The sequence below is a fragment of the Curcuma longa genome, chromosome 3 (genome assembly GCF_044706935.1).
Source record: "Curcuma longa cultivar G26 ecotype Majalengka, Jawa Barat chromosome 3, ITB_CL_G26_1.1, whole genome shotgun sequence".
Classification (NCBI taxonomy): Eukaryota; Viridiplantae; Streptophyta; class Magnoliopsida; order Zingiberales; family Zingiberaceae; genus Curcuma; species Curcuma longa.
This window is the reverse complement of record NC_133863.1, coordinates 2,996,588-3,020,755: the sequence shown is the minus strand read 5'-3', so window position 1 is coordinate 3,020,755 and position 24,168 is coordinate 2,996,588. Positions and strand designations below refer to the sequence as shown.

At 39.6% G+C, this 24,168-nt stretch overlaps 4 protein-coding genes across 4 annotated transcripts; 2 read left to right on the top strand and 2 right to left on the bottom strand.

Annotated features, from left to right (window-relative positions):
• Window positions 1-208: 208 nt before the first annotated feature.
• Window positions 209-1,890, bottom strand: LOC141823037 (pectate lyase-like). The gene is made up of 5 exons (XM_074710315.1): window positions 1,697-1,890; window positions 973-1,615; window positions 776-879; window positions 538-676; window positions 209-430 (listed from the first exon to the last, which is right to left on the bottom strand). Exons 1-5 carry the CDS (start codon window positions 1,888-1,890, stop codon window positions 209-211), a joined length of 1,302 nt encoding a protein of 433 aa, XP_074566416.1.
• A 2,386-nt stretch (window positions 1,891-4,276) lies between these two features.
• On the top strand, window positions 4,277-8,446 carry LOC141823038 (putative WRKY transcription factor 13). The gene is given in 4 exon segments (XM_074710316.1): window positions 4,277-4,521; window positions 4,524-4,594; window positions 4,748-5,026; window positions 8,150-8,446. Coding segments are annotated over 4 exon segments (666 nt in total). The 5' UTR covers window positions 4,277-4,377; the 3' UTR covers window positions 8,322-8,446.
• A 6,698-nt stretch (window positions 8,447-15,144) lies between these two features.
• Window positions 15,145-18,351, top strand: LOC141823952 (aldehyde dehydrogenase family 2 member C4-like). The gene is made up of 10 exons (XM_074711161.1): window positions 15,145-15,333; window positions 15,451-15,593; window positions 15,705-16,088; window positions 16,195-16,284; window positions 16,441-16,614; window positions 16,710-16,847; window positions 16,924-17,061; window positions 17,147-17,208; window positions 17,347-17,640; window positions 18,144-18,351. The coding sequence occupies exons 1-9, from the start codon at window positions 15,255-15,257 to the stop codon at window positions 17,618-17,620; spliced, it is 1,482 nt and encodes a 493-aa protein (XP_074567262.1). The 5' UTR covers window positions 15,145-15,254; the 3' UTR covers window positions 17,621-17,640; window positions 18,144-18,351.
• Window positions 18,352-18,809: 458 nt separating this feature from the next.
• On the bottom strand, window positions 18,810-22,995 carry LOC141825672 (DDT domain-containing protein DDR4-like). Its single transcript, XM_074713057.1, has 11 exons — window positions 22,837-22,995; window positions 22,611-22,721; window positions 21,747-21,833; window positions 21,616-21,653; window positions 21,420-21,501; window positions 21,006-21,112; window positions 20,750-20,897; window positions 20,584-20,676; window positions 20,350-20,473; window positions 19,649-19,694; window positions 18,810-19,408 (listed from the first exon to the last, which is right to left on the bottom strand). Exons 1-11 carry the CDS (start codon window positions 22,993-22,995, stop codon window positions 19,012-19,014), a joined length of 1,392 nt encoding a protein of 463 aa, XP_074569158.1. The 3' UTR covers window positions 18,810-19,011.
• Window positions 22,996-24,168: the final 1,173 nt, after the last annotated feature.

The following is a 24,168-nucleotide window of genomic DNA, read 5'->3' as shown; positions in this document are numbered from 1 at the left end:
CGCCGACAAATAAAATGACTGGAAATTAAATAGATCCTCCTTTTAAAGCCTCAGCATACACAAGACGAAAGACAGCATTTGAGAATTTTTTTAGAAAAGGAAATCCGTCTCAAAGTATCGCATTCCCATCTCTTCTCATACGCCCTCTTCCTCCTCCTCCATCATAATAACAAACTTCGCATTTGATGCAGGCGTCGATCGACGTCGATCAGCAGGGGTGATTAGGGCGGCAGTTGAGTGCGCCGGAGAAGCGAGTGAGGCGTCCGACCGCCGCCCCAGGCTTCGCCTTGATGAGTTGTTGCTTGGAGAAGCCACCGGTCGTATGGCGGCCCGACTGGACGAAGAAGGCCCCATTCATTTGCAGGTCCCCCTCCGACCGCCAGTTCCAGTTCTTCCACACGGATTCCTCCGCGTATTCCCTGTGCGTCACCTGCCATATATATCAACCTCATATTAATCATTTCTTAGATTAACAATCCTAAGCTATGAATTAATCCAATTAATATATATGCATTGATTAATTAGTTAATTAATAACCTCTTTGGCGGCTAGATCTGGTGGGCCGAGATATCTGTTGCCTTGGCAGATGATGGTGGGGTGCATGCTGCCGCCAATGGCGTACATCAGCCAATGCGTATAGTCGTTGTTCACTACGTGGACGAATCCCCAGCGGCACCTGCATTTATTTCGTTGATTGATTAGTCACCGTTAATTGATCACTATAGTGCGACAACAAATCCCTGAGATTGGAGGATTATTCCGACTAATTGCTCACCTTGGCATCCTCTGCACAAGGCCTTGCCCGAAATGGTTGTACGCAATCGTCACCTGCATCTTCACATCCGCTGAATTCGCGTCGCTGGCACCCAACAAGATCACCTAAAAATTTGATATACAAATTAGTCATCGTCATTGAATTGTTTTTTTCCCTAAAGAAGATCAACGTAACATTATCGAGTGAAATGTGGATACGTCATTGTGGCGGGTAAGATGGCAGTTGGAGATGGTGATGGCAGTGGAGGCCTCGATGGCGTCGATGAGACCGTCGGCGCAGTTGAACATGGAGATGTGATCGACCCAGATGTTGGAGGCGCCGTAGATGCTGATGCCGTCGCCGTCGCTGCGGGTGCGGATGCCCCAGTGGTGCTCGGAGTCGCGAATGTTACCGCCGGACCCGGATTTGATGTCGTGGATGTGCAGGTTGTGGACGATCACGTGCTGCACGAACTGGATGGTGAGGCCGGCGCCGTAGGCGATGTGCACGTTGGCGCCCCGCCCGTCGATCGTCTTGTAGTTGTTGATCATCAGCTCCTGCTGCAGGCGGATGACCATGTCGCGGGCGAAGACGATCCACAGCGGCGCGTCGCGAGTGACGCCGTACCGGAGCGTGCCCGGGCGCGGGTCCATGAGGTTGTCGTCGGAGGGGTCGGTCACCACATAGATCCGCCCGTGGACGCCGCCCAAGGCTGTGCGCCCGAACCCCCTCGCGCACCGCGCCAAACGCTTGCGGTCGCTCGCCCAATCATCAGCGCGGCACCGCCAGCATCGGTCGATGGGGTTCGTCGCGAGGCACGAGCCTGTGCTCTTGACTTTGCCCCGGAGGCTTCTCCTTGTGCTGTTGCAGTTTGGCCAGCAAATTTAACATCAAAATTCAGTTACTTATTATAAACTCCAATTTATATAAATAGTTGCTCACAAATTGGCTGAGCCCGCATTGAAATTGTTGACGACGGTCGCCGGATCGGAGACGTAGGCGCTCAGCGTATTGTTCCGAGCCTCAGCGGCGCGCTTCTCCCAGTAGTCGTCGAAGAAGGCGATGTGAGCGTAGGACAGAGCAGCAGAGGCGAGGAAAAGCAGAGAGAAAGCGAAGAATTTGACATAAAGCTCCATTTTGTAGATCTTAACTAATTAATCCCTTGTTTGCTGTGCACTTCCAATCGCCGAGGAAAGCTGTGGATGAGAATTGGTGGTGTTGCTCAATTGAGAAAGGGTGTCTTTATATATGAGTGGAGAGAAGGTTTAAATTAAAGAGTTCGTTGGCGCGGAGAGCGCGAGATGAGAGGAGCGCCAAAGGGCGTGGAGTCTCTGCAAGGTGTGCAAAGTGTAATTAAAGTCATAATAACAATCTAAAGATTAATTAAGGCACCCAATTGGTGTTGGACAGTTGGAGAACATTATAAGTTAGCTTGATTACAGAGAGGTTTGTCGAAGGTTTAAATTAGGAAAAAGACATGTATGCTATCAATAGTTAAGAGGATTATGGAATCGGGCGAGTTTGGTTTGACAGCCGCCCAATAATCATGCACCAGTTTAAAGTGGAGCATAAAGACACCAGTTTTAATTACAATTTGCATCGTGCGGTTAGCTTTTACAGAAAGGACGTAACAGAATCCTATTGGCCTCTTAATATATCCGTGGAACTGAACACAGCCGCCAACGAGTGCTCGATCTCCCAGTGAGTCAACAGGAACGCCGATTCTGGTAGATCGACGTCGCGCGGGTAGAGCAAAGTGGCTCGAACGATCTGATGAACGATGGGGGCAATAAAGAGAACGGAGGGGAAAGGAGGTGGCTGCAGCAACACAGGATGGAAGGAGAAGGCGGCGCCGCCGCTGGCGATGCAAATAATCAGGCTGAAGCCACAAAGGTGGTAAAGGCGCCAGATAGCCAGCGGACCTTCGATTAGGATTTGTTGAATTCCTTGTTAATAGTTCTAGGATTCACGATCCAGATATAAACAAACTCGAAAAAAAAATCAAATTTAATTTTTTAATATAATTTCTCGTTTGAGATTAAAGAGAATATTGTTTTTAGTATTTCAGTTTTGGACTCAAGATTTCCTTTCACCCTCAACTTTTATTAATACTCAAAACACTAATATATATAATTCAAATTAAGGTGCATGAGACATGAAGATGACTCGTCGATCCTGTGACTGTGCCAACGTATTCATTAGGTCATATTCACGATGAAGGCAGGAAGCCACTCTGAACAATACGTAAAACTGAAAAGATGGAGAATGAATGAATGAATTGAATGAGATGGTAGCTGAGATGCTATCATTATAGGTGACAGGACGGCATGATTGACCTCACCCACCAATCTTCTCATATTTTTTTCCTTTAATTGAGATGTATGCAAAGAATTAAGACTGTTTGATCTCCAAAATACATTTAGAAGTTTTGATGGAGAGCTTTTTCTATGACATAAAGCAATAATTGTGTCTACAAATTATTATAAGCTAAGGTATAAAAAGAAATTATAATAATTCAATAATATTTAAATAATAGTAACACATATTATTATTATTATTATTATTATTATATCGTTATGATGACTCTTACATAATGTGATTAAGCACAGTGTATTCTTGTTAATTCACTATTAAATTTATTGTGCATGCCATGGATGAGCTTATATGGATTGGCTTTCCCCAGAATTAGAAAAAGGGTCTCATCAAACAACTATTAATTAAGTGCTTGCACGACTTACTTGGCCGGATCAAGCACATTTTGGAAAAAACATTACTGTGCATGCCATGATTAATTTACAAGATCCATATTCTCGATCAATTATGATCTCACGTGTAAGCATGCGTTCATGCATGCGAGTGAAAAAGATGATGGCAATTAGTACTTTTAATTATTTTTTTCTTCTAATACGCTAACTATTAATTAACTCGTGGAAGTGTGTGCTCCAGCAAGATTAGATTTGTATAAATATCTAACATTAAACCATTCAAATAGCTAGATTCGCATGAGATCGCATCTAAAACTGTGCATGTACTGAACCAAGCAAGTACCTCCAGCCAACATAATTAACTAGTGTTGATGTCAAATTGATTGTTTAAGTGCAAGTAATTAATTGAAATTGTGAATTGTGATTATGTTTAAGATTTTAATTCCAAAAAAAAATATCTGAAACGAAATAAAGGTGGAGTTGGTGTAGTTGATTACAAGTGGAATAGCTAAGTATGGGCAGCATGCAAGAGCCAAAAAGAGGAGGAATATAATCATCATCATATATATATATAAGCATATGCATGCCACATAATTTTATTCCCTTCCATATATAAATCTATTTCATATAGAAAATAACCAAGTGCTAACTGACATACAGCCATAACACAGTAGACAAAGGCGTAAAGAAGGATAAGGACTAATTACAACTGTTGGTAACACTGAAAACAGTACCAGATGCGTACTATAACTATTGGGTGATTGCTGTATAACTTCTTTTTCTCATTGACTTGGGTCTTCAGGCACCTTTCGCCAAATTCCTGTCCTTAGTTTGAGAGACACAAGTGACAGAGATCGAGCTAGAAAGAGAGAGGTGAAGCATATATCAAATTTGTGATTAATAAGGGAGAGAATCGATATGTTTCCTTCCACTTCAAGTGCAACGAAGATGAACCGGCAAATAGGTTTGGTGGAAGATCCTCCGATCAGAAGCTTCAACTTCCAACCTTCTCTTGTTCCTTTAAGCTCTTCTGCCTACGCTACGGTTGGAGGAGGAGGAGGAGAGATCTTGTTCCCATACATGGAGAAGATGATGGTCACCACTTTATTAGGTCTTCGAACAATACTGATTTACGGTAAAAAAAAACATTTTTCCTTTGTCATGAGTCTATGATTCTTTTTTTTTCCCTTCTTATACCTGTATATATAAAATCCCTACAAATACCAAAACTAATAAGATCAACTAAGCATTTTTAGTGTGTGTGTGTGTGATTCATAATTATAATTAGGTCAGAAGGTAGGTCATCAAAGGACAAGCTGGGATCATCGGAAGTTGGAATTGTGCAGATTCATGGCATGATGAGTAGCAAGAATGATAAGGTTAATAGCAGTTTGGGGGTCGGTTCGATGTCGATGAGGATGATGAAGAAGAAGGTAAAGGGGATGAGAAGGAAGATGAGGGCACCAAGGTTTAGCTTCAAGACGATGAGCGAGGTAGATGTGCTAGATGATGGCTACAAGTGGAGGAAGTATGGCCAGAAGGTTGTCAAGAACACACAACATCCAAGGTAACTACTGATTTATTTCCTGCAAGTAATTCTTTCTTTGAATCCTGTTAGCAAAGATCGAATTAGCTATAAATAGATTCACTCAGAAACCTGTGAGGAAATTGAAAAAGGAAGAGAGAGCAAAAGACACAAGTTAAGTATGATTAAGATAAATAATCACCCTAATTAATGATAAGATACTTCAACAGTCTTCTCGTATGAATTATAATGATCCTCTTACAATATTATGTCTTATTCAAATTGGTATTTGGACTAAAGCTATTTCTTTTTGGAACTCAACAAATCTAGAACGCGACAAACCATTAACTAAATTTATTTTGATGTACAATAAAACACTGAACTATGTATCCATAAAAAATACCAGCATGATTTAGCGGAATTCTCAAAATAACAGTACTTAGACACTTCACTTTCACTTTCATAATTACATTTCGTATATAATCAACTGCAGAATATTAACTTGCCTAGCTATCATTCTTTTTTTTCTCAAGAAAATGAGAAAGAGTAAGCAACAACATATGAAAATTAGTAACATTCTCATTTTAAGGGGCGGTAGATGAATGATTAAGCAATCACATGTGCCAAACAGAAAGGAATAAAGGTAAACTGTTAAGTGGTATGAAGTTTGAAGTGCTAGGGCAGGGATACCAGCAAATTGCATCAACCATCAGGATGTTACAATTAGAATGGAGTTCAGGTTTTTGGAAAGAGCTTCAAGTGTTTTGATCATTGCAAGCCAGAAAAGCTGGGTGGTAGGGCCCCCTTTGGATTGGGCAAGATCATGAGGAATGATGAGGATTGGAGACCCACAGTCAGAGACAAGTGAAACACCATTATTTACCTCTCAAAAAATTAGATTTTCCTTTGAGCCTTTGATTCAAGGGATTACATTTGCAACTAGATTAATAAACAGATAGATAGAGTCATGATATTGTGTGAGATAATGCTGCCAATATAATTAACCAGTAGATCATGATTTAATAGGTAGAGTTATATTACGAACTATTTAAATATATGCTAGCTTGGTCTTAATTTATGTTTAACTTGGCTCAAGAGGCATGCATGAGTTAATCAATTTATCTTTATTACATTGATCATGCTTTTTTTATTCTTCTATATTTTTTTTATTCTTTTCAATCACCTCTAATAATTTTAATATAACTATAAAATTGATTGTTTGTGTATGAATATAAACGTGCTAAATCTTTTTTTGTTCTTTCATATTTGTCATCTCTTGAGTTAGACGTACCAGCTTGATGAACAAATTAACTAAATCAATAAATTTGAGAAATATGCTACTTATGTGAAAATAACAAGCAATAAAAGAAAAGATCAAATAATCGGGTTTGATTAGATGGACATGACATTTGGTAGGTATACATATCTCATTTTTGATTTCCAGACTTTATTTTGATTTGAAATATAATGAAATTAGTATGGGCATAAACGCTAAGATTAAATTTCTCCAAAGAATATCGTTACATAGTTTGTTTGGCTTCACTTACTATTCTACTAAGTAATTTTTGATATATACTATGAACTTAAATTAAGGGCATATATATGGAAGATATATATATGTGTTTCTCTAATTTTTTCACGTGGTCAAATTTTTGACATAAATGATATTGTGTTTTTTTCTTAATATTAATGATCTCTTTTAAAATAATTTTATTCTTCTCATGTATCTCACATGTTTCAACTTGTTTTCTCTTATAATTAAATCTATAGAATGTTCTTCTCGATATGGTTTTTCTTTGTTAGTTCTATATACTAGACTGTAAACTTATTATCAACTAAAAACATATTTTTCTAAAATCATATTATCTCTTTTTTTATAAGTTTCAAAAGAAATTACTAATTCAGTCAACTACTCATATCAATTAAATCTATTGTTTCTTAATTATGAAAACAATGTTATTGTACTTTCAAAGAATGCAACTAAAATCTTATGAACAATTTCTTATATGAAATATCTCTTATTAACATTTCTACCCTTAAAACTTCAAATATTTCTTGTTTAAGAATCCACAGTTTCACAGAATATATCTTTGTTATCACTTGTAGTTTTTAGGATAATTGAAAAAATAGTGTTTTCCAAAGCTCATCACTGCTTGTTCATTCTTTTGCTATTATTGATCCCCTTCTTTATTAAACAAGAGATAGTAGTTGAGCCCTAGGGTTAAGAGATGTGAGACGGACTTTCTAGACAATGAAGGTTCAAATCTCATCCAAAACTTGTGACATTGAGTAGTCCGCTAGGAGAATATCATAGTTGAATGGAGAAACACTTGGTAAATTAAATTTGCTAGGCACTAGTGTCACTTTTTTTATATACAACAGATGTGGAAATAATTAGAAGAGTAGAAAAAAAATTTAATGTGGAGAAATGAATATTATTCACTGCTCTTATTAGCAAACACTTACCATGGTTACTCTAGGAAAAGTTCCTGAGAATCGATTCCATTTCTCTAGATGTCCTCAATCTTATTTTTCAATATATAATTTTCTAAGAAGTGCTTCTTGAGTATTTCTTTATACTTTCTAAAAAGTTTTTTTACACTCAATAACAAATAACACTTCTTTCTGATAGACCCACATGTTTTTTTTGGGTTTATCAAAACCTTACATTATTGATATGAACTGTCATTGTTGTTGAACCTCACATTTGATTTTCAGTTTATGTTCACACTTAATTTATAATTAAGGTGGTGGACCAAATATTGGATTGTGTTAACAGACGTCTGTGTGTAGCTTGATAGTGAGAAGCAAGCACAATTGTGTCAGCAAATAGGTTGTCCTAATCTGGTCTGCTCACTGACTGCTATTGCATGAGATTCCCACTCAGCCCCAGTTGTTCTCTTCCTCTCTCTCTCTCTCTCTCTCTCTCTCTCATTCCTCAGCTAGCTTGCACTGCTGCCAGTACTAATTCATGATCAAAAAGAACGATGATTGAAATTGCAATCATTCTCTTTTTCTCTGATGGTCGTGAGGCTGAATGCTTTGCCCTTTATGGCTTTGCCCTTTATGAATTAATATTGTATTATATATATATATATAGGTGGATTAATATCTATATATTATTTGAATAAAAACTAGTTACTGTATGTTGAAATTAATGTACAGGAGCTACTATAGATGCACACAGGAGAATTGCCGGGTGAAGAAGCGGATCGAACGGCTGGCCGAGGATCCGCGGATGGTGATCACGACGTACGAAGGCCGACACGTGCATTCTCCATCGCACGACGAGGAGGATTCGCAGGCCCCGTCGTTCAAAATCACACACTTTTGGTAGCTACGTACTTAAACATGGACCACCATCGTAATTAATTAATTACTTACAAAGTCTTGTGCGTCTGCGTGACAGATTATATATAATATATAATCTCTCTGTGATGTACCAGTATAAACATCTCAGTATGTGATCAAAATTTTTAATAATTATTAATCTAAATTAAAATTTGTTTTTTATGAAGGTATTGTTTTATATAAGATTATGTATCATGAATCATCGTGCATGTCGTCCATGACCATTCATTCCCACAATGCATGGTATGAAGCCATGCCAAGTAGCCCAACACTTCAATTACTCTCTCACCTCGCGGCCTCGCAGAAAGATTCGCTCCGAGAAGGGAGCCACCGCCTCGTTGCTTGCTTTTAACTTAAAATTTATTTTCACCCATATAAAATATGGAACCGAAATTTAATTAAAACCCATATAATGTTTGAAAATCGATAAAACAATTGGAACTATAATTTTTCTGGTTTGGTTGAGAAATAAAAACAAACAAAAATAAATTGAAAACAAAACTTTTAAAATTATCTAAATATAACAGTATAATGATATGTGTTCCAAGGCAAAGTTAGTACAGTAACAAGATGGATTTAGATTGTTTTTCTAACATTGGAAAACTAATATTAAATTTAATAATAAAATTTTCCATTAACCGTAGAAATGTGTAGTGTAGTGTAGTGATACGAGCCTAGCGTGGCATGTTATTTCCATTAACCGTTATATTCGCTGTTTTTCCTCAATCTGCCTCCCGTGCTCCATAGAGATGTTAATTTGAGTTAAGTCTGTCGTATTAGTATGCTCCATCGAACAATTTAAATAGGTTGTATTAAAATTTTATCAATTCATTTTAAGATGAGTTCAAGTGTCAGTCCGCGACCCGCGTGGATTGATCCGCGAGTTGAGAAATTTTTTTTTTTTTTAAATTTAACATTAAAAGAGAAAATTCAATAAATTAGTGGAGCTGATCCGTCTAAATCGCAATTCAAATTTAAAAATTTCAATTTGACGTGTTTAAATTATAATTCAAACTTAACAATTTTAATATTTTTTATATTTTTTTAATTTTTTGACAGGCTTATGGGTTAGTCCGCCTAACTTACAACCTACTTTAAATTGGATTGGATTAGAAATTTTTCAATTTGTTAAATTGGTGGGACAGTCCGACTCACTTCATTATATGATAAATTTATGATAGATTGATTACCCCGTCATAAGTTGATCCATTTGACATCTTAGTCCTCCATGTCTGTGTACATGTTCGCTGCCTTGAAATCAGAAGGAAGAGGCGGTTCGACAAAAAAAATAATAATAAGATGATGCTGAAATAATTATGTGGCCATTCATTGAGTACAAGCTATAGCTAGTTTGAAAATTTGAATTAGGGCGTTTGATGCGATTTTCATAAGCCTGCTTGAAACGTACGTTACTTCAATTGATGTTGTCAGAAATAAATTTCTATCAACTTCATTAATTTAAACCAAGGATTACAGCCATATATATAGATAGTTAGGATGGACCGGTTCATATGACCAGGTCTCATAATAATATTAATATATATTATATTAATATTCTAACACCCCCCCTCAAACTCAAGGTGGTAGAGTAGAGATCAACTTGAGTTTGCTTAATAACATAGAGAAGCGGCCCGGCAAGAGAGACTTGGTGAAGACATCTGCAATTTGATGTTCGGTAGACACAGACCGCAATTGCACAGTGCCAGCACTAACATGCTGCCGTACAAAATGACAATCGATCTCGATGTGCTTAGTGCGCTCATGAAACACATCATTTCGAGAAATCTGAATGGCACTCTGACTATCACAATGAAGATCGGTGGCAGGTGGTTGAGGAATGCCAAGATCAGAAAGAAGTCGTCGAATCCAAAGAAGCTCAGAAGTAGAATCAGCAAGCGCACGATACTCTGACTCAGCGCTGGAACGAGAAACGACAGTCTGTTTCTTGCTTCGCCAGGAAATAAGAGATTCACCCAAGAAGAAACAATAACCAGTGATGGAGCGTCGGTCAGTGGGATCGCCTGCCCAATCAGCATCAGAGTAACCAGTGAGTACCAATGATGAATCAGCAGAGAAGTGAAGACCATGTAGGAGAGTGCCCTTAACATAGCGGAGAATACGTAATACAGCAGAGTGATGAGCTGTACAGGGACTAGTCATGAACTGACTAACGATGTGAACTGCATAAGCTATGTCAGGACGAGTGACTGTCAAATAATAATCCTCGGATGAGGAGCGACGAATGAATAAAGCAGAGTCATAGCCTGGGACAAGTAGAGGCAGTAAACCCATACTGAATAAAATGCTGATGAAGATAGGTCTGAACTTGGCATCATCTCCAGTGATCACCATATCATCAACATATAATAATAGAATAATAATCCCGGATGAGGAGCGACGAATGAATAAAGCAGAGTCATAGTGCCTGCTTCAGACCATAAAGAGCACGACGTAGCTTACATACCTTCCCCGAAATGTCTGAACCCGGCGGCGGACTCATATAAACCTCCTCAGAAAGATCTCCATGAAGAAAAGCATTCTTCACATCCAACTGGTGAAGAGACCATCGACGAGCAGCAGCAATAGCCAAAAGACAACGTAGAGAAGTCAAACGGGCAACAGGAGCAAATGTCTCTTCATAGTCAATGCCATACTCCTGTAAGAAACCTCTGGCCACGAGACGAGCTTTGTAGCGCTCAACAGATCCATCAGAATTTGTTTTGATCTTGTAAACCCATTTGCAGTTAATAGGTTTCTTGCCAGGTGGTAGATCAACGATATCCCAAGTCTCAGTCTTCTCAAGAGCCTGCAGTTCCTCAGACATAGCCTCACGCCACAATGGATCACAGTTTGCCTCACGAAAGGTCCTAGGCTCATGATTAGATAGAATGGCAGAGAAACAATGGTAATCAAGGAGATGAGAAGGAGGACGACTTACACGGGTTGAACGTCGACCAGTGGCAGTAGGGACTTGAGATACTTGTTCAGGAGACGCAGATGAGTGACAGCATTGAGGTGACGGGGCAGAAGAAGGAGATGGATCCAAAACAAAGAAGGGGGAATCAGTTGGTGACAGGGAAGTCGATAGTGTCAACAGGAATCTGTGTGAGCTCGGGACCTGCAGAAGAAGGAGATGGATCCAAAACAAAGAAAGGAGAATCAGTCTGAAAAGGAATGGTAAACTTGGACTCAGAAGAGAACATCTTATGTTCCCAAAAGGTGACATGACGAGAAATACGAATTCGATTTGACACAGGATCCCAACAACGATAGCCCTTATGTTCTACCCCATATCCCAACAAACAACACAGACGATTCTGAGGCTCCAATTTGTTTCGTTCATGTGGGGGAAGGTGGACGAAACTGACACAGCCAAACGGACGAAGAATGGAGTAATCTGGTGGCTGACCAAAGAGCTTCTCGTAAGGAATGGCATCCTGAAGTACAGAAGAAGGCATCCGGTTGATTGTATAGACAGCAGTAAGGGCAGCTTCTCCCCAAAACCTATCAGGATACGAAGCAGAAAGGAGCATGGCACGAACAGTATCTAGAATGTGCCTATGTTTACGTTCAGCCCTACCATTTTGTTGTGAAGTGTAAGGACATGAGCGCTGAACAACAGTGCCCTGGACAGAAAGAAAATTGAGAAAGGTAGAATCATTATATTCCAAAGCATTGTCAGTGCGGAGTGTTTTAATAGAACATGAGAATTGTGTTTGAATCATTTTTGCAAAAGTGGAGTAAGTAGAGGCAAGTTCAGAGCGATTTTTCAAAAAATAAATCCAAGTAAATCGGGAATAATCATCAATAAAGATTACAAAATATCGATAATCTTTAAATGTACCAACAGGAGAGGGCCCTCAAATATCTGAGTGAACTAGGGAAAAAGGTTTATCAGCAATAGAATGATTATTTGAGAAAGAAAGTGCTGGCTGTTTGCCAAGCTTGCAATGTACACAATCAAAGGATTCAAATTTAATAGAACCAAAAAAGCCTTTAGCAGCAAGAGATCGGAGGTTATGTGATGAAGCATGCCCAAGTCTGAGATGCCACTGATAGATGGAAGAAGGAGAAACGACAGCAGAGATAGCTGGAAAAGGTTGAAGGGAGCAAAGCTCAAACAGGCGACCCGTCTTGCGCCCCGTCCCTAGAATCTGGCCTGTCTGCGAATCCTGAACCTGTACACCAGAAGACGTGAAAACAACAGTAAGTCCCTGCTCAACCAACTGACCAATAGAAACAAGATTTAATGTTAAATGGGGAATGTAGTAGACATCTTGGAGAGATGGTGAAGTGGCATGACCAGTGTGTGTGATGTGCATGGAGGCACCATTTGCAGTGTGAATGGGAGGCGAGGTGGTGAGAGGTTTTAGAGAATGTAACAGATTAATGTTAGAAGTCATATGGTTGCAACAAGCAGAATCTAAAAACCATTGTTGGTTACCTGATGTGGTGGCTAATGAAGGATTGACAGATAAAACCTGAGTGAGTAGTTTATGGATATCCATAAGGGTGGGAGTGGTGGACTGAGGCGACTGCAAAACATTTGTGACTGCGGCCATGGAGGAGGAAGAGCCAGCTGTAGTAGATGTGCGACCCAGTTTTGGGCAGTTCTGACGAACATGACCCTTTTGGTGACAATAACGACACTCAATATTGGGGCAATGAGTGTAAGCATGATCAGCATTCGGACAACGGCGACATCTAGCAGACTTATCTGATCGAGCATCCTTGCGAACATCCTTGCGAGGAAATGTGGGCACAGATGATGGAACAGCCAGAGCAGAATCAGTAGTAGAAGACCGAAGCATGGCAAAGCGAGTAGCCTCAAATGAGATCTCCTTCATAGCTGTATCTAACGAAGGAAGTGGATCACGATGGAGCAATGATCCACGAACAGATTCGTACTCAGGGCCGAGCTTCATCAGTAGCTGAATGACCCTAAGTTGTTCCTCATCAATGTTGGCTTCATCAATGCGATCCCAAAGTGACTGGATAGTAGAGAAGAAATCATCTATGGATTGTCCTGACTCATGTTTCAGTGCATATAGTGAACTCAACAACTGATAGTGGTGCATGCCTCCGGTAGCCTGGAAACGATTCTCCAGATAATCCCAGGCCTTCTTGGCGGTATCCATTCGCCGGAGCTGGATCTGAATATTCCTAGATGACGTGTTTCGAATCCAGGTAAGGATAGTATGATTCTTACTATCCCAATCATCAATAGCCATACGATAATCATCAATTTCCTTTGTAGTAGGCGGAGTAGTGGGAGTTCCAACAGGTCGTACTGGCACTGTGAAGTCACCAGTGACATATCTCCACAGCTTCTTACCAATTAGAAAACTCTTCATAGATTCGGACCATAAATCATAGTTGTCTCCTGACAACATAATAGTAATACCAGATGCTTCCACACGATCCATATTGTCCAAGAGAAGGAATCTAATGAACTGATTCAGATCCGAATATAGGAGGGCTGCACATAGGAGGGCTGCACAGTAACGAGAGTAATTGCTCTCTTCTGAGCGTCGACGCCGATGGACGCTAGCACGTGGGAGTACGGAGTGGTGCTGCAGTACGGCGCGATAGGGACGCCCGTGGCGGAGGACGCCGTGACTGCGGAGGCGTGCGCGGCCTGCGAGCCTCTGGTTTCTTCACGCGGCGGCGCGTGAAATGAGCAGAAGGGGCTTCGCCTCTACTGCTTTGCCTCTTCTCTCACCTCCACGTTGGGAAAAAGGAGATGAATGGATTGAAGAAGCTTTGCCTCTTCTCTCACCTCCACGTTGGGGAAAACAAGATGAGTGGATTGAAGAAGTCGACGAGCCTTTCGATGACGTCGACGTCGAAGCAGAACTCCAATATGTCACAGATTTCGAAGGTTGCGGTAAGTGGCAATAGGAGCGGCTGATCGCGGCGAAGAAGGATCGAGGCGCCGCCAGCTGCGCGAAAAAGAAAATCCACCCTAGGCCTCTGATACCATGTCAGAAATAAATTTCTATCAACTTCATTAATTTAAACCAAGGATTACAGCCATATATATAGATAGTTAGGATGGACCGGTTCATATGACCAGGTCTCATAATAATATTAATATATATTATATTAATATTCTAACAGATGTCACCCAACTTTCAGAAGCTACTACTTCACGAAAACCTTCAACTTTATACTAGTTACGTTCTTCTTGAATATAAACAATTTCGGGATAAAACTTCGGTTTAACTTCATAAACAAGATTGACCCTGTTATCTGAAAGGAAGGGATCGATGAAGCAGCTATTGTTAGGAGAAAATGGCCTATTGTGACCGACCGAGGAAAGCTTCGCTAGCTGCCGTTGAATGCAGCGCGATTCAATAATTCCATGCTTCTAGAATTAAACCTTATCCTTGACCCTGACCCGTCTAATATATATATAATTCACGTGGTTTGTTCGTGGAAAGAAAGAGCTGCATTTTAATTTTTTTTCCATATGATTGTCATTACATCATCCAATTGGTTGTCAATGAAGAAAGGATAAGGATAAAGAAAGGCAAGGGAGTGAACAAATAATTAAGCACTCTTCAAGCCACGATGCCATGGAAATTTCGAGCACAGAAGAAATTGAGATCGGCAAAAAGCGAATCCAAGAGGAAAATATCAATTATCTCTATCATCAATTATATTGCTTGAAGATCGATCGCTACAATTATATTGCTCTAGATCTAGAACGTCGTGATTGACCAACCACTTACGTAATTGACAATTATTTCCTGGCAGAGTCGATCTTGCATGGCGCATGGTCGCCTCGTCCATCGAAACCCATTCCGTCCCAGTTCCCACCTAGTTATTTAAGCAGGGAACTTGTACAAGCCGATCGACGGGCACTCTCCTTCCCACACTTGCTGCTCTGGACGGCCTTGTGCTCAGCGAATATACAATGGGCAGTGAACTCAAGAAGCCAGAGATAAAGTTTACGAAGCTCTTCATCAATGGCAACTTCGTCGATGCCGTCTCAGGTAATGAAGCTGGGAATACTGCAACATGCTCTAGCTCCGTATATCCTCCAAATTTGGTCATGGTAGTTTACATATGCAAGTATTTGAAATTGGACGTGAGATAGTCTCTGGATTCAGGGAGGACGTTTGAGACGATCGATCCACGCACAGGGGATGTGATAACCATGGTGGCCGAGGGTGACAAAGAGGACGTGGATTTAGCAGTGGATGCTGCAAGAGAAGCGTTTGACCACGGAAAGTGGCCTCGCCTCACTGGATTTGTAAGCAAATCTACAGACACATCCGAACAATTGCTGTTCCGGTTTTCTCACTACCAAGCAAATATTGGTTTACTGATCCAATCATTCAAACCTGAATCTTTTTCTTCTTAGGAACGAGGAAAGATTATGATGAAGTTTGCAGACCTGATCGAACAACACGTAGAGGAAATAGCGACGCTAGACGCCTTGGAGGTGGGGAAGTTGTTCCTCCTCAACAAGCTTTACGATGTTCCAGCTGCTGCCGATATGCTTCGCTACTTCGCCGGCGCTGCCGATAAGATCCACGGTCAAACGCTGAAGATGTCTGGTGCGATGCACGGATACACCCTCAAGGAGCCCATTGGGGTGGTCGGGCTCATAATTCCTTGGAATTTTCCGGCCGCCATATTCTTCTTCAAGGTCGCACCTGCTCTGGCTGCAGGTTGCACCATGGTCGTCAAGCCATCGGAGCAAAGCTCGCTATCTGCGCTCTACATCGCTCACTTAGCTAAACAGGTTAATAAACGTTTAACAGAGATTCATATTTCATCATATGAAGAAAAGACTAGGAAATTTTCGTTTAACAAAACTGAAATATATAATTCACATTTGACTATCACAGGCAGGAATTCCAGATGGTGTTCTGAACGTTGTGAGTGGTTTTGGCTCAACTGCGGGAGCTGCCATCGCTTCTCACATGGACATCAACCATGTAAGTTCCATGCAAATTAACTAGGAATGTAAAATTCTAGAGTGTCATATCTTCATTGATAGTAGAAAAGATATTAATAGTCAGCCCAATTTTTCCACCTTCCTGCAATAGCAGCCAGCATAGTTTTAATGGGAATAACATTCTCAATGATCGCAGGTTAGCTTCACAGGATCCACCGAAGTAGGACGTTCGATCATGGAAGCCGCAGCGCGAAGCAATTTGAAACCCGTATCACTTGAATTGGCAGGAAAATCGCCATTGATCATCTTTGACGACGCAGATATTAACAAGGCTGTTGAACTTGCCATGGGGGCAATATTCTACAACAAGGCAATTCCAGAATCTTCATAGTTTTTAGTTTTCAAAATTGTTCATTCAAGGAAATATCTACAAGCCAGTAACCATCGGTGTTCTGATGATTGTAGGGCGAAGTATGTGTAGCGGCATCGCGAGTCTATGTACAAGAAGGAATTTACGATGAGTTTGTGGAGAAGGCAGTGGCGAGTGCTAAATACTGGAAGATCGGCGACCCTTTTGATCCAGAGGTTCATCAAGGACCTCAGGTACCTTTTATAACTGTCATTCATAATCTCTTTTCCCCCCTTCAATTCATGCTAACCCAAGTATTCCTCTGCGAAGGCCGATAAGAAGCAATTTGAAAGGATCCTTGGCTCCATTGAGAAAGGTAAGAAAGAAGGAGCAACCATTCTTACAGGTGGCAAGGCCTGGGGTGAAAAAGGTTACTATATAGAACCCACAATATTTGCAGATGTCACGGTAAAACTCTCTTCTTGTGCCATCTACTTGACACTTTGTTAACCAGTGTATCTATCAAATTAAATGTGCCTCGACATGTTGACAGGAGGACATGGTGATCGCCAAGGAGGAAATATTTGGACCAGTCATGTCCCTCATGAAGTTCAAGTAAGTGTCGTCCAGTTAGCATGAGAAGCTTGCACAGATCTAAGTGATAAAGAATTGAGTGAAGTTGGATTTGTTGAATTGCATTGCATAAAGAAAGATGACAATTCCTGACAACATCGCTATACTTTTATGCATTAGGACGATTGAGGAGGCGATCCAGAAGGCGAATAATACACAATATGGATTGGCAGCGGGCGTCGTGACGAAGAACTTGGACATAGCAAACAGGATGTCGAGGTCAGTTCGTGCAGGCAACATCTGGATCAACTGCTATTCTGCTTTGGATAGGAACCTCCCTTTTGGTGGCTTCAAAATGAGTGGGTTTGGGAAGGACCTGGGAGTCGATTCAGTTGAGAAGTACATGCAAGTCAAGTCTGTTGTCACTCCCCTCTATGATTCCCCTTGGCTGTGAGATTAGCGTATGGACTCCTGGTATGTGTCATTCCTTCTATTGATCCATCATTCTATAAATTCAATTTGATAGAAATACAGTTTTAAAATATTTTGTTTGTGGAGAATATATACAACATCTCCTAAGTAAATACACTTAAATTTATCTTTCTAAGTATTGATAGATTGGTTAATTAGTAGATCTTAGTGTCTTAATCAGAAAACAGTTTGCCACAATTGGTTAGAATTATGCAACAAGAATAATAGATTGCTAACAGTGGGAAATTGAAGACGACTACTGTTATGTTAGCTGTAACTAATTAATAGCTTTGATATTAACATTAGATTAGGCGTTGAAATTATGAAATTTATAACAATTTTGTCCTCACAAGAACTATGATGAACTTGTTGCGACATGGGTGTGTGTGGAAAACTCATGAGTTTTCCAAATCAACCATTAGTTAATTTGTCTCAAGTGTACAATTATGCCATCCTCTTTAATTGCCTCTCTCAGTTAAATTTATTGGTGATTGTCATTTTTTCAGATTCAAATAAGCAGGCCCAAAGAACCGGTTGCCAAGAAGAATAATTATAATTGGAAGCCAGATCGTTCGTCTAATAAATTTTGTAGTCAGAATAGTTACGATATTGCAATTGGTTTATCATATTCTGTAATCGATGGCTGCGTTTAAAGGATTGGTTCAATGTGGAATGCAATCTTCGTTGCCGATTGCCATTGTGTTCATAATCCACATGTCTCGTGATATTTCCACATCCCTCAATCTTTCAGGAACTATTGTCCATCGTATATAAACCAACTAGCTATTACATGTCTCGTGATATTCTCACATTCGGTGATTAATTAATGCGGGAATTATCAAAAGAAGCCATAATTAATTGTAAATAAATTTATGATCGACTCTACAAACTAATTTGCCGGATGAAAAAGAATTTGGAGAGACCATACTTTTCAGAGGGTAATCTTAGAAGAAAAATAGGATTAAGGGATGGATGATTTAGTAAAAACAAATATACAAAAGCATGATTAGTTATCCGTGAGTTATTAAATACACCTTGCATAATTTATAAATATGATCGTATGGTATTTTAGTATTCAAATAATCAGTGACATGTCACAGATCCAAAGAAATCACTTGCAGGAAAACTGGCAAATAGCAACACTACAGAAGCAACGCAGTTCACTAGATCTTTGTTAGGTGCTATAAACAACTAAGCTAAATTCTAACTTGCCGTGGCAAAGAAGAGTATATGGTGGCCAAAACTAAACTCTTAAAAGCTGGCTGATGATGAAAACATTCAACCATTGCCAAAATGAGTTACTGGGTCATAAAGTTCCACCTATGATTAATCGCTATAACATGAAGCCTCCATGAAAGTTGGCACATGCTTTGCTCAGCTAAAATCTGCCACGTCATCATCAGAATCAGGAACAACAGCAGAACTGTAATCAGTATTAGCTGTAGGTCTTTGTCTCAATCTTTTCCTCATTTTTGCATGAGCCTTCTCTACTCTTTGATTAAGATTACCACGAGAACCTATTTTTCCACTGTCAAATTTTTCTCTGTCACCTATTTGTATCTGGATTGGAAGACTGCTTTCTTGCTCAGCATTGTCATTATCTAAATTGCTATTGACAAACTCATTATCCGTGGCATCGTAATCAGTTTCGTCAGTTCTCTTATCATCTCCTTGGTTCTCAACATCATTTTTTTCCTTGCTCGTATCACATGAAACAATCGCATCTTGCTTGCCACCATCACCACGCTCCCTTTGGGTGGTGGGCAATTTCCTGATCATAATTGATGTATAGGGCAAGTCAGTAAGAAATATAATGCTAGATTTGGATCAGAATTTGGTGAAGGCAATTGACATATTCTAGAAAAAAAAATCAGAATAAGTTAATTAGAGGGAGAAATTGTGGCCTTCTTAGATAAATTTTTTTAAAGCTATTCCTACCCACGTACAGTAACAAGCGTAAGCTTAAAATTTCACATGAATACCTCAGTAACAAGAAAACCATTTGACTTACTTTGACATTTGGACTATAGCCTCAGATATTGACCGATCGAAGTCGTCTGTAAAAGAAGCTCAAGTTACATGTAAAAGAATTCTTGAAGTAATAATATTTTTAGCCATATCAGCCCAAAGGCATAATGCTTTCCAGGGAACCACATAATAGCATCAGTAATATCACTAGTTAGCACTCGGAATATGCACCCTATACATGCTTTTGAAAAAACAATTAAACATTTTTAAACTTCTGGATCATTGTTGAACCTGAACTTAATGGATATTCGATTTTCAACCTACACAAGCTAGAGCATGGAGAAGGCTCAAGGTTGGTTGACTAAACTTCTACTATAGTACAGCAGGATAAACATCAGAAAGAAAAGAACATAAACGAAATTTCTGGTCAATAAAACATAGCAAAAATAATAAAACATGGTTTAATGACTACTAGTATAGAAGTAGTGGAGGTTGAGGTTTCACTTGCGCTGTTCTACTCTAAGATAAATGGTTTCCAATCAAATCATGATGTTATACAAGTGTCATTATCAAACCCGTCGACAATATAACAAATTTAATTATGCAATAGTCCCTTGAAACAGATCAGAAAATTAAAAGCAAGATAAAATACAAAATAGACTGCTAATATAGGAGATGTATAAAAATAACTAATTTAAATTCTTGCAAAGCTCATCAATGGCAAAACCAGGACCAGTACAATACCATAAGTGTAGTTAACTGGCTTTCGCTGCCTGCAGATACGATTACTCCCAATTCTAGAAATAGCTTGAAAATTATCTAAAGATGCAGCATGTCTTTGCTTCCTTTTGATTATCCTCTCTTTTTTCTGTGCCCACAACCAAATGTTTGCAAAAAGAACTAATTAAAGAGCATGAATGTGAAAAGAGCATGTGCAAGATTCAGACATTAATAGCAAAGAAACAAAAAAAGTCTAACCTTCTGAATCTCCTCAAGTACAGGAAGGATGTCTTCCCTTAATTTCTTGCCAACAAAAGCTTCTGTTTTAGATATGCTAGAAGATAGTTTCTCCTGCAGATGAAGGCATCACTTGTAGATTCCTTAAATTCTTCAACTAAAAGACTAGTATAGAGATTAGCCTTACTGATGTTTCACGAAATTCTTTAAGATTAGTTGCTATAGTTTCCCATTCAGATAGCATAAAACTGCATTTTCCTGTCAACTTGGCTTTTGAGTCAAATTGAACTACTTCTTTGTATAACCTATGACCAATCTTAGGATCCCCATCATACCTTCAAATTAGGAAAAGAAAAATAGCTGTTATAACTGAGTTACAAAAGATTAAAAGCTGCTATACAAAGTCAATAAGCACCAAAATAAAATTGTTCAGAGATTTGTACCAATAAGTGATTCCATTCTCATCACTGCCAATTTTCTCTTTCCGGAAAGTGGTAAGTTGCTCTCCTGCTTTCAACGCATCAGTTATGTGCCTAATTACATCATCTTGCTGCACATTAAAAACTCTATCATGTTTTCTTGCTGCACATTAAAAACTCTATCATGTTTTCTTGCTGCACATTAAAAACTCTATCATGTTTTGAAATAATTAAGAATGAGAAATGAACATAATCAATGTTATGATAAGGAACAAAACAACATTGTCAATGAGATAATAATTTTTATATAGTAGGGGATGCTATACAAGTTCTTTCTTATGAAACAAGCCTAGCAAAGTACTATATTGAGCATAACATAAAGGGAATGCATAACATTGAAAAACAAAATGTCCTCTATTAATCAGTATTCAAATATACCTCAGCCCGAACTTCACACAGTGCTCTCAATATCACCAAGCGGGTTGATGGATCAAGTCCTTTGTATTTATTTATCTCCTCCCTAGACAAACAAAGATGGTATCATTCAATTGTCTTCACCAGCAAGCCTCACCGCATCAATGAAAAATAATTGGAAAGAAAGAGAGAGAGAGAGAGAGTTGATGATCAAGCACACCCATGATTGTGCTTAAGTGGATTTTCTCCTTCAGAAACCTAAAAAAGCAATATTACCAAGTGATATTTATTCTCATAGAATGGTAGCTAGGTAATTGTGCAATGAGACAAAAGGAAATCACTTTAACCCACCCATGGCCACCAGGGATCAAGCTTCTTGCAGACTATTGTTATCCATGCGTCATTGTCTTTGAGATTTTTGCTTACAGGTGGTATCCCCTGCAATTTCAATCACAAGAATATAAGTCCAGCTCATAAGCATAATTAAATTACAAGAAATTGATTCCATTAAATATCATAAATAAAAACAAAGTATAATCATACAGAGAACAAGACGAGAGTATTCATGTCTAATGTCTGACAAACTCTTCTCCTATCCCTTCGAATGTGCTTGGGATATACACATTCTACCAGCTGAGCTAAGTACAAAACAAGTTTAGAAGTACCACCTCTCTATCATCATCTTCTGGTAAAGAATTAGTTATGACCTCGTTTAAAACATTAACAAACCATGTCGTTCCCCACTATTGGGGATCATCCACATGTATTTTAATACGTTTAAGTACGTGAAGCCTATTTCAGGAGTACTATTAAGCTCTATGTCACGAGTAATACTCAAATAAAATTTTCCTATATACATTAATGGTAGCCAGGATAAGGAGAGGTCACTGTTGCTCTACCTTCACACGTTTTCTGATGCCCAAGTCAGTTGGGTCTTTGTAATAAGCAAAATACAAAGCTTAGACAATTGAGCCCAGAAAACAAATGGAAAAACTTACAGATTTTGCATAGAGCAATCACACCTATACCAGCCACAATTTGTCACCTAATTTGAATGAGTAGAATACATAGAATATAACCATCCATCCGAGGAAAGGGTTACTGGTGTGAATATTCCTTCCTAGTGAAGGCTTGATGAATTGTTCGTTGGAGGGTTTCCACATAGAACAAATGTCGGGCACAACACATTTTAAATACGTAAAGAAGAATGCAAACCTTCAGAAGAGAGGCGTGTATCCGACCCAGGTCGGCATTCACTGAGATCAAAGCGGTTTCAATCTCTTCCGCAGAAATGTTCAAGTCGCTTTGAATGACCGGCTCGAAAACCTTTAACCCACACCGATGAGTAAGCAACCCCGAAAACAAGGATATCATATCAAAGAAAAATATTTCACTCGAAGTAAAAGGACAGAGCAACCAAAAAAGGCGATAGAAACCATACATGCAAGAAGTTTAACACAGAGGCCAGCTCCCACCGCTGCCGAAGCCGGAGCCGTTCAAGCTGATGATTCTCCGACTCCGGGTCATACACGATCACCTCATCTTCCTCCGACGAGGTGCTCCCGGTCGAACCGGCCCGTCTTCTTCGCTTCGCGGCCATTGCGAAAGGAAAACGAAGGACCGCCAAAGGTGAAGTGAAAGAGAGAGGAGGAATGCGTGATGGCGGCTTCTTGTCGACCGAGGAGCTCGATGCGGCTTCGAGAGAGATTGACAGAGAGATCCTTGAGTAGATGGATGGAGAGGGAGAGGGAAAAAGCAACAAATCTCCCGCCCGAGACCGCTCGGATTTCCCTCTCTTTTTTTGTTCGGCGGACGCGGTGCCTCAGGTCTCTGATATTCGGAAGGCCTCTACTAATCGCAAATATCAAAACGATGCCCTTTTTTTTTGTCTACGACACTTTCTCTTGATCCGAATTTACTGGAAACGGGTGCGAAGTGTGAAAATGGACTTATCGGATTTCTTGCACCAGAGAGTCCCTCCGCAGGCCCGGCCCATCCAACGCCTCGGCCCGCTTCTACGCTTGCCAGACAGATATCTTTTATTTTTAAATAACAGCAACAGAGACCATGACGAAGACTCATTTACAGCAAACACCTGGATATCTAATCAATCGACTGGATTTGCTCATAAACACTTGAGTATCTATGACTAATTTCAATTAACTGGGCCCGATATCTAATCGACTAGATTTACTAATTATTAGTATCGTTCAATGGCGCCCACCTAAAGTTTATGTCAGACAAATAAAGTCATCCGGGCAACTATATAATTAGTCACATTGTTTAATGGCAGCACAATTAAGCATATGTTCTGCAAAAAAGGTGGATCCGTCACTTTATTCTGTATAAATCGAGAAAGTGCAGTCTTGTCATGATAATCATCACACGGCATTTAACATATGCGTGGAATCCAAGTGGTTGAGCATGATTAAGATCTTCAGGGCTTCGGAAATGCATTGTATGCACTGTGATCTATTACATGAGAGACCGCACCCGCATAGTGTTGGAAGCTCAAAGAAGACTTCGATGATATCCTATTCCCCAAATGATTCTAATGGAACTGATATTTTATTCAAGGACCCGTCTTATGCGACTCGAGTGAGGGTGCAATGACTAGAACTTTATTTTTGTTTTTATTTTGATATTAAAACAGAGAATCCCATTTTGTTTTTATTCAGTTTAATATTAAGGATGCAAGTGTGAGGAGTAATTAGGAATAATTGAAATCACAAATAAAGAGTACTAAATAGGAACATACTCATCTGAATTGCCC